The sequence below is a fragment of the Salvia splendens genome, chromosome 21, assembly GCF_004379255.2.
Source record: "Salvia splendens isolate huo1 chromosome 21, SspV2, whole genome shotgun sequence".
In the NCBI taxonomy this organism is placed as follows: Eukaryota; Viridiplantae; Streptophyta; class Magnoliopsida; order Lamiales; family Lamiaceae; genus Salvia; species Salvia splendens.
In genome coordinates this window covers 7859546-7870688 of record NC_056052.1, presented here as the reverse complement: position 1 = coordinate 7870688, position 11143 = coordinate 7859546, and the positions used below count along the sequence as shown (strand labels likewise).

Here is an 11143-nt window from a genome sequence, read left to right as displayed (position 1 = left end):
ACTCTCGTCTATCATCTCTGGGAGAACACCAGGGGGAAGACTTCGTCGGGGAATAGCTCCTCAAATGTCATGGGATGGGATTTATCAGCCTCATCGGGCAAGTCAACTTTATTTCCATAGATTTTTTGAACTGCATCTCCTAGATCTACAACCTTCACACCCCCAGCACGATCATTACCAAATACCTCTTTCCAGTCTTCTATTTGAGGCCAAGCCTTGTTCCTCATGTACCTTGCATTTGAGTCTTTCTGCACAAAGTAATCGTCACAACTATTATAAACATATCTATCAACTGCCTCTTGACAAACAATTAAATTCAATCAAAAGCACACATTTTCAACCTAATCAGAGATGCATTATTATGGAAACTAAACTAGCACCAACCTTAACGAATTGTGCCCACTGCTTATCGTCACATTCTATCTTGTACTGACCATCCGAATTAACGCCAATACCACTATGATTAAGCATCATCTTGAGGGAGCCATAGTTTCGCTTCCAAGTAGTTATCTTCGAATAGATGTGGGGGTGAGGGCAGATATCAGTATTTGGGAATTCACACTTGATCGTCTCCTTGATACGAGTTAAATACCTAGCTCGATATCCATTATCGCACTTCCATCCATTCGTTGTCAACTCCTTCAATGTTGCCATGAGGATCTCCTCCTCGCGCACGGACCAAACGCACCTCGACCTGTCCGATTTTATGGACTTGCTCCTGCCCAACTCATTGCTACCTGCAACCCATAGTCAACACAACAACAAAAAACATATGCCACTCATGTGAAGTAATCGTACCCTTTGGCATGGGGAGACCTTCATCATCACTACCTCCCATCTGTTGGGATGCCATTTTACACAAGTGGAAGGCTCTTTGAAGGAAGACTAATATTGCACCAAAGAATGTATTAGTGATTCAGACAAAACATCATCACACCAGATTGGTGAATCAATAATGATTAATTGAATTCAACAGATGTCGAGCTCAGCTCCGAGAACACAACAATGAATACAGAAAGTAACGTTGGACTTTCACAAATGTGCGACGATACCAAAAAGAGGAACAACCTAATTTTATATGAAACATTTCACAGCTTTTGTGCGACGAAATCAAAAGATGCACAACCACATTTTATATGAAACATTTCACAGCTTTTGTGCGACGAAATCAAAAGAGGCACCACCTAATTTTATATAAAAAAATTTCACAACTTTTATATGATGAAATCAAAAGAGGCACAACTCCGAGAACACACCTATTGTCGATTGTAGTATGAAGAGGCACAACCTAATTTATATGAAACATTTCACAGATGACTAGCATTCACACATAAAATGAAAGCTTCCAAAACCACGACACAGCAGCAGCTTTCAGAACGTACCTGTGGTGGGTCAACACGAAACCACGGAAGGCCGATAATCGGACCCCAACACAGCAGCAGCCGTCGATGGAGTTGAATGTCGAAGAGCCGCGCGAAATTGGGCCGATGTAGGCGGGTTTTTTAAATGAAATCTCACAAAAAGAAATAGGGTTTATAAGGACAAATGTGTCAACACGTTATGTTTATAAGGTCATATTGGTTGATGTATATTTGTATCAATAGTTTTTCATTCCCAAACAAATACCATGAAACTTATCAAGGGAATGCTATCGGTGCAATCAAACATCAATTGAGAAATCTCAGCACACAATTTTGGAAGATTAGATATGTCAACCCTATCAAACACAGTACTATCACTACAACCAAACGAACCCTTAGAGCATCTCCTATGGCGCCCCTCCGGTAGGACGTCCGGTCGGACACCGGGAAGGGCGACGGGACGTCCGCCGTTGGGAGGTCGGAGGTCGGATACGGACGTCCCGTGAGGACGTCGGGTGTCCTCGGACATCCCGGCGACGGGCGGGCGGACGTCCGCCACTGTGGCTTCAACTCGGACGTCCGGTCGGACGTCCCGTTTTTATTTATTATTTTTTTTTGAAACTCTATATATACGGCTCGTGCAGGATATTATCGAAGAGGTTTGGACTCGGAGGGGTTGACGTGATAATGTATGAATTTTTTTTTTATTAGTGTGTAATTTTTTTTTTCGAATCATGTATGTTTTTTCCGATAAAGTTGTTAATTTTTCCCGTTCGTATTCTCGGTCAAATTTTATTTCCGTAAACGTAAATTGTTTTATTTGTGAATTTATGATTTTTTTTATTGCGGGATGTCCTAGTGGGAAGGGCGATGGGAAGGGCGGATATGCATGGGATGTCCTAGTGATGTGGCAGTGGGGGTGGGATGTCCTAGTGACGTGGCAGGAGGTGTTTTTGGGATATCCTAGTGGATGTCCGAGTGGGATGTCCGCCCACTGGAGATGCTCTTAGGGATTCACATGGGATGCTGTTTGGTTTGTGGGACCCAGCAACCCGACCACCACCACCCTCCCTCTAACACTCCTCTCTCCTTCTCTCTCTCTGTATTTCGCTTCTTCTTCTTTTCCTTTTCTCTACCGACAATCATCACCTCTCAATCATCGACGCCAAAATGTTGCGCAGATCGCAGACTTGAAAGTCTCCTTTTACGTTCACCGTTTTTTTGAGGCTTTCGCTTTCGATTTGCTTGCACGAATTCTACCGTTATGGCCGACGATAAGGTAATTTTGTTTTTGTGCTTTCGATTTCGCTTTTCGATTGTGCTCATATTGTTAGTTGATTCCTAATATCGCACCGTTTTAGATCTTCTGTTTCCCATCGTCACAATTCCGGATATTGCAGATCTGCATTTTCTGTATTCGGTTTATTTTTTTCTCAACCAGTGGAATTCCGGCCTTCAATTTAACTGATTTTTATAGTTTTGGTTCCTGAGGTTATTGTTTCTTGTAATCGTTGTGCAGGAGCTGTAGTATCGGTCTTGTGTGTTAAAATTCTAATATCTTGTCCCACATCGGCTTGGTGATGATCTTATCTCTTCTATATAAGTGTGGATAACCCTCCCCCTTATGAGGCCTTTTAAGGGGTGAATGACCCATTTCTAATATGGTATCAGAGCGGACCCAACTCGATGATGGAGTTTATTTTCTTTATCTCTTCTCTTGCCTACCCACGTGATGGAAGTCCGATGTGTCATTCCGGCCCACACGTGAGGGGGCGTGTTAAAATTCTAATATCTTGTCCCGATCTTATCTCTTCTATATAAGTGTGGATAACCCTCGCCTTTTAGAGGGGTGAGTGACTCATTTCTAATATTGTATCTATGATTTGCCTAGGTTTTCAATTTTAAGACGAGCTACGAGAATTTTAGAAAGTTTCTATGGCCTTGGAGAGTTAGATCGATGCTTAAGTTCCAATGTTTCTTGCTAATTGGAAATTTATTCTGGCTAATTTGTGTGTTGGTTGTCAATTATGGATTTCATAATTTTTCTTGATTTATGCCCTTGATCTTTGCTCAGCTAGAGTGTGTATTCTTGCGAAATGTGCATATCTGTAGAAACTGCGCATATCTGTTGAAACTGCATTCATAGCTGATCTTTAATAGCAGTGGAGTAATGTGTTTTCTAATTCGAGCATTGATCATTATACAGGAGATGTCTGCTCCTGTGATGGATGGGAATGGTACAGTCACTGGTCACATAATTTCGATCACCATTGGGGGAAAGAATGGGGAACCTAAGCAGGTAAGCCTATTGATTCAGCTTAATTTTGCTTCAGTTGAGATGATTTGGTCATTTGGGTTGTATGAAGCTTGTAAGGTTTGGCTAAGACTGTTAAGTCTAGCTCTTGAAATTAAGCCTATCTTCAGTGGCCTTTGAGTATTCAATAGAAGTTTGAGAGGAACTGGCACAGGGGTTAAAATTGGTTCTTACACCTCATTTTCTCTGCAAGGAGAAAATATCTAGGAAGAAGGAAACATTGGTTTATATCTAATTTCATTTTTTTCTACTATGCAGACAGTAAGTTACATGGCAGAGCGAGTTGTAGGGACTGGTTCATTTGGAATTGTTTTTCAGGTATTTACATCTATAGGCTATAGGTGCTAGTTTCCTATGTCTTGTTGTCGGTTCTCCAGAAACTTATTTTATATATCTTACTTGACTTAGGCAAAATGCATTGAAACTGGAGAGACTGTGGCTATAAAAAAAGTATTGCAAGACAGAAGATATAAAAATCGTGAACTGCAGCTAATGCGGACTATGGATCACCCGAACGTTGTTTCCTTGAAGCATTGTTTCTTTTCAACTACAAGCCAAAATGAGCTGTTTCTCAATTTAGTGATGGAATATGTTCCAGAAAGTATGTTTCGTGTTCTGAAGCATTATAGTGATGCAAACCACAAAATGCCACTCATCTACGTGAAACTCTATACTTACCAAGTAAGTAACTCTGTCTGTAGTGCTTTCAAGTTTCAACTTAATGGTTTCTTTGTTTTCAATGTGATAATTAGGATATATTCTGCAGATTTTCAGAGGGTTGGCTTACATGCATTCTGTTGCTGGTGTTTGCCACAGAGACTTGAAGCCCCAAAATGTTTTGGTGGGGATAAATAGATTCCACACTTTCAAATAGAATAAAATGAATGGTATAATATTGATATTGTTTTCTGTATCGTTGTAGGTTGATCCTGCCACCCATCAGGTCAAGATTTGTGATTTTGGAAGTGCCAAAGTACTGGTAAGTGATCTTTGTGAGCTCCCTATGATTTGGAAATAAAATGAGGATGATAGCTTCTTAGTTTCTATTTTTTTTACTGAAGTTATTTGCGTCTCAATTGTTTTGTTTTTGTACTTATGATTGCTTAACTTTGATTATTAAATAGGTGAGAGGTGAAGCAAACATATCATACATCTGTTCTCGATTTTATCGGGCCCCTGAACTCATTTTTGGTGCAACTGAATACACTACTTCCATTGATATCTGGTCAGCTGGCTGTGTCCTGGCTGAGCTTCTTCTGGGTCAAGTGAGTGATCTTGGTATCCATACAAGTACATGCTTGAAACCCTCACTGGCTATTAGCATGGTCATCTGACTTAATAATATATATTTTGCAATCTGTAGCCTTTGTTTCCTGGGGAAAATGCTGTTGGTCAGCTTGTGGAAGTCATTAAGGTATAATTTAGTCATTGTTTTGGAGGGGATGTTGTGCATTAACTTGTCTGTAAATTATATTATATCTCTTTTAGGTACTTGGAACTCCAACACGAGAGGAAATCCGTTGTATGAATCCAAACTACAACGATTTTAGATTTCCCCAAATTAAAGCACACCCTTGGCACAAGGTATACTTTCCACATTTTAAATTTGGTTATTTGTCTTGTTAATGATGCTGTATGCTTTTTACCCTCTGATAGTTGGTAAACTAGAATTGGCATACCTGAATTGGGGAAGGTTGAGAAGTATGGGAAGAGGGTAGCATGGATTAAATACATACTTAAGTTGCATTATAGTTCCTCTTATTGGTGAAGTCAAATCTTTGACAATTTTTTGTGTATTTACTTATCTTTGTGCTCAAAAGATGATGGAATGATCATTGATATCTTTACCTCACTGGTGTATTTTTCTTAGTTTGCAGTATCGACTGCTAAGTTTGTTTAATAGTGTGTTGCTTTGGATTGTCATAATGGAAAATCTTGCTGAATCCAAGTGGATCTGCATTGTGCAACGATGTTATACAACATCTGGTTTCTTCGCGAGAATTTAGACCCCTTACTGCAATCCGAATTTGAGATCCCCTTAGTTAAGCCTAAACGTGCATAATCATGCACATTATTTAAGCCCATTGTAGAGTAATTTTGAAAATGGTATGTATAAAATAAAGGGGAAGAGGAGTAAAGGTAAAACAATTGTCAAACAATCTAAGCTATGTGGGATTCTTGTCCTTGCGTATTGTGGAATGGTGCAGATGCTGATGTATAGTATATGTGTTACATTTTTGCTTATGTTCTGTATTTTGTTCTAGACTTCTAGTTTTGAAAGTGTCCTTCTGAGAGCCGTGATGCAAACATTGCATATTTTTCATATGTTTTGTTTATTGACTTGCTACATACCCATGCCAACTTCAGGTGTTTCAAAAAAGGATGCCTCCTGAAGCAATAGATCTTACTTCCAGGTTGCTGCAATACTCTCCAAATCTTCGATGCACTGCGGTGAGTTTCTTCTATGTTTTCTGCTGTCTGTTTGGAAAAATTGATGTGGTCTTGGTTGAAGTAAATATCATCTGATTCTTGGTTTCATATTTTATGTAAGTTGCTGCCTACATGCATTCCAAATATATATGCATGCCGTTGTATACACATCCTTTAAAATGATGCTTCTTCTTGTAGCTTGAAGCATGTGCCCACCCTTTCTTTGATGAGCTACGGGAACCTAATGCTCGGTTACCAAATGGCCGCCCATTGCCGCCTCTCTTGAACTTTAAACAGGAGGTGTGTGTATATTATATTATCTTGCATTTACAGTAAAGAATCGATTCAAGCTATGTCTTTAAGTGAACCGGAGCATACCAGCAGTCAAATTACATAAACCAAGCTTGGAATATATGCATTTCTTGATGGTAATTTCAAGGGTGGTGCTCAATTTGGACCCCCTTAGAGAAACCTACATCTGCACAATACTAGTGAAAATCTGAAGGCTAGTTAAGCAGAATGAAGTTAAATCTTCTGCATGTTTGGTTATTAATGGTGAATAGAGTTGCTTCCTATATTGAACAGTGCTATAATATCTTGATTAGTCCCAGTTATCGTATTAAACTTTACTGTCTTCTTCCCTGTGTATAGTTATCTGGTGCATCTCCAGATCTCATCAGCAAACTGATACCCGACCACGTGAAAAGACAAATGGGCCTACAGTTCTTTGCATCCTATGAGGGAATGACGTAAAATAGTTATATCTGCAAGTAAAACAGTAGTTAATGGGTTGAAGAACTATTAAAACGGTTGGATAACACCTCTAACTGGGAGGGGTTAGCTATGGCATCTGTTGAGCTACGAGGGCAGAACAGAGGGGGGAGGCAATCCCGTTGCAGGCTGATCTGGATTGTGTCTTCCATCAAGCTGTTTTTCCTACAAAGTTGTCTCCGGGCAGTAGTGTACCTGGAAGAGGGGAGATCCTTTTTGTGTATATGTTTGGTTACGCGCGAGAAAGCGAAACGTAACAGGCAAAAGATATGATGAGAGTGTATGAATAGATGTTGTCCTATAGGAGCCAGCCTGAACCAAAAATGGTGGGTTCGATTTATTTTCCTATTTTGTCTTTTGCTTCTCTTCTGTTTCTGTTTTGTTTCTTCTTGTTACAGTTGCCCTTGTGAAAGAAAATATGTTGTTTATTTATGCCAAGTTTTCTCTATTCCTACTCATTTGCCCCTTGTTTTCATCTATGCTTCCACAAGTATTTACCTATATTCTGTTTCAATCTTAGATGACTCATTTTTTTCCCAATAGATCTAAAGTTAGAAAATACTACACTCACTGTCTCACTTAAAATCTTGTACTCCTTTTATTCTAGTACTGTAAGTGAGTTATATGGAGTGGTGTTTAGTGGTTAAATGAATAGAAAATAAAGTAGGAGTGAGAAAAAAGTAGAGATGATAAGGTAAGAGTGATAGTGTTGCATTTTTGCTATAAAAGGAAATATGTCACTTGTAATGAGACAACCAAAATTGGAATACGCCTCAATTATAGTGAAACAAATGGAGTAAAATATTAATATATTTTTTCTCTCTTATTTTATTATGGGATCTACTTTATAATTTGTTCACTCTTCCACTTACTCTTTCATACTTTATCCCTTTCTTTCTATTTAACTCTTTAAATATAAATTTTTTAAATACTATATATCTAAAAGATGTGACTCGTTTATAGCGGAACGGAGGAAGTACCGCCCAAGAACTGAGGGATATAAGATGATAAATATGACATCATTGACATCTATTTTTATTTTTCCGGGTGAGCAATTATTGTGCAATGCTCCCTCTGTTCCTTGTTAATTGAGGCGTTTCTTTTCGACACGGAAAATAAGAATATTTAGTTAAGCGGATGGTGGATAAAGTAAGAGAGATGAAGAGAGAATAAAGTAAAGAGAGATGATTACTTTTGCCAAAAATAGAAATGACTCAATTAATTTGAAACTTTTCAAAATAGTAAAATGACTCAATTAACATGGAACATGAGTACTAGATTGTACTCCCTCTGTTCCACTTAAGATGACACATTTTTTTTGGAAGCTTTCTCTCTCCAATTAATACACCTAACCATTTGTTGTCACTCCTATTAAAACATTCGTCTTTCTTTCTCTCTCTATTTTAATAGTTACAACCAATTAAACACATTAACCAATAACTTCTAAAATTCTGTGCCGAACAAGAAATGTGTCATTTTAGCCGGGACGAAGGGAGTACTAGTAATAACCACAATTTAAAAATCATGTGAGGGAAATCTTTGCTCCGACGTCGTTTCAGCCAACCACGGACTCTTGTGCAAATAAACAGAGACAGCTGCACCATTAGAGCATCAGCAGTGGTGCGGAATTCCCGGCGGAATTCCCCGCGGAATTCCCAAAAACACCTCCTGCCACGTCATACGAACTTCTCACTGCACTGCCACGTCAAACGGAATTCCCCGAGGAATTCCCGAAGGAATTCCCACAATAAAAAAATTCACAAATTCACGGATTAAACCATTTCCGTAAGTAAGAAATTTACGGAATTAAATAGTCGACACAAATAGGGAAAAAATTCCATTAATAAAAAAAAGAAAAGTACATTTCACCAAATTAAAAAATACATTTCAATAATGCCCACCCCCACATCAACGACGACGCCTCCGCTGCCATACTTCTTCAATAATATCGTTCTAGAGTCGAACATGGGCTTATTTTTGGCGCATGTCGGCGAATGCACAGACTCGCTCGACATCGTCGTGGGGTATCCCCATGCGGACATTGCCAGTGGCCACGCCGTGGCTTGAACCCGCAGCATCTGCGTCATCGTTGGTCCAATCAGTCAGTGCTGGACCTTCATCTTCGACAATCATGTTGTGCATGATAATACATGCGTACATGATGTCGGCGATGCTGTCAACATACTACAGCCGTGCTGGACGCTTCACTGCCGCCCATCGAGCCTGTAGCACCCAGAATGCCCGCTCCACATCCTTGCGCGCTGCCTCCTAGCGACCCGCAAAATATATCTTCTTTTCATCTGCTGGGCACCTGATCGTCTTCACAAAGACGGGCCACATAGGGTATATCCCATCCGCCAAATAATAGCCCATGTTGTGCTGGTTGCCGTTGGCGACGAAGTTGACGGTCGGACCAACGCCCATGCACTGGTCGTTGAAAAGGGGCGACGACTGGAGGACGTTGATGTCGTTGTTCGACCCGGCTACTCCAAAGGCATGTCAAATCCACAGCCGGTAGTAGCTACCGCTTCAAAGATCATCGTGGGATTCTTGGCCTTAAAACCAGTAGTGTACATCCCTTTCCAAGCAGCAGGGCAGTTCCTCCATTCCCAGTGCATACAATCTATGCTGCCCAACATCCCCGCAAACCCGTGCTGATTCCCGTGCATATCCAGCAGAGCCTGACAATCTTCGGGGGTAGGCTTCCGAAGATACCTATCCCCGAATATCTCTCTAACGCCCTGACAAAAATACTTCAGGCAGTCGCGCGCAGTCGTCTCGCCGATGTGGAGGTACTCGTCGAACATGTCCGTCGAACCTCCGTATGCCAACTGCATAATTGCGACAGTGCACTTCTGAATTGGCATGTGGCCGGGTTTACCAGCCTCATCCTCCCGCACCCTAAAATACCTGTATCGACGCTCCAAAGCGCCCACGATACGCATAAAGAGCTGCCGATGCATCCTAAACTGACGCCGAAATAGGTTCTCTCCAAACCGTGGCTCCGGCGCAAAGTAATCCTCGTACAACCGCCTGTGGGCAGCGAGGTGATCCCGGGGCACTATAGTGCAACGATGGATGGGTCGAGGCACTGCCGGCGCAGAGGCCGCTTGTTCATCCCTCTCTGCGGCCTCCCGCACACGTGCGTATATCATCCGCATCATGTGTTCATAATGCCCACCACTACCACTACCACTACCACTACCACTACCACTACCGGCCATTACGGATATATAAAAGAAATTTAGAGACAGAGAAACTTTTTAATACAAGTGGTACGAATGAAATGAAGTTCAACGGGATGTATATATAGGAACCAAAAAAAACATTTAATGCATTAAACGGGAATTCCGCGGGCGTCAATGCAATGGAGGACGTCCGCACGGAATTCCGCGGAACGCGGCGGAACTGCGAATTCCTTCGCAAAATTCCGTATCTGTGGAAGGGACGCACAATGGCGGTCGTCCGCCACGGAATTCCCGCACGCCGGTGGGAATTCCGCGTGGACGTCCGCCATTGCTGATGCTTTTATTACGCCAGCAAAGAGAAGCACGTTGTCCCAAAATCATTTGAGATACAAACTTGCCGGGAGAAAAATACACGGAAATAAAAATAAGGAAATTACACGGAAACAACTGAAAACAAAATTACACGGAAAAGTCTGTGGAAAGCAGTAAGCCGAGTCTAGGAGTCCTCTTTCCACAATACGAGATACGCCCCGTTAGTGCTCTCGGTTTGGCGTGTCGTCCCCAAAGATAAAACGACTTCGTTTCTGAAGTAGCAGCACCGCTAGCAGCAGAGCTCCGATGAACGGGAGTAAGGCGGGGGCAGAGCTTCGACGGGAAGATTATGCAGAGAGGGAGAGAGCGTGTATGCAACAATGCTTGTGTTTGTTCTGTGTGGAATGCAATGGATGCATGCCTATTTATAGGCCAAGTCCACCCGCTGGGGCATTGATGGAGTCAACAGCCATTATGTGTGCCATGATGGCTTGACTGTAACCGTCGGGGGTTATTGACTGGTGCACTAGCTATTGGGAGCTGAAGAGACACGACGCACCTGGACATGCTACACGACGGGATACAACCATGGACCGTCAGGGTCCAACGTGGACCTTTTGTCTCCCGTTATGCGTCGAGGTCCAACGGGGATAGCGTGGAATTTGGGGTGGTCTAAAAAGAATAAGCCGGGCTTGAACCACGCTCAACGACCAGCTCCAAAGAACAGCCCAAAGACCAAGTTTGAGGTGGTCTAAAAAGAATAAGCG

The 11143-nt window shown here is 41.6% G+C and overlaps 1 protein-coding gene across 1 annotated transcript; it reads left to right on the top strand.

Annotated features, from left to right (window-relative positions):
• Window positions 1-2462: 2462 nt before the first annotated feature.
• LOC121785017 (shaggy-related protein kinase eta-like) lies at window positions 2463-7334 on the top strand. The gene is made up of 12 exons (XM_042183340.1): window positions 2463-2640; window positions 3568-3660; window positions 3934-3993; window positions 4084-4356; window positions 4442-4516; window positions 4598-4654; window positions 4800-4940; window positions 5039-5089; window positions 5164-5259; window positions 6043-6126; window positions 6304-6405; window positions 6757-7334. The coding sequence occupies exons 1-12, from the start codon at window positions 2626-2628 to the stop codon at window positions 6856-6858; spliced, it is 1149 nt and encodes a 382-aa protein (XP_042039274.1). The 5' UTR covers window positions 2463-2625; the 3' UTR covers window positions 6859-7334.
• The last annotated feature ends 3809 nt before the right edge of the window (window positions 7335-11143 follow it).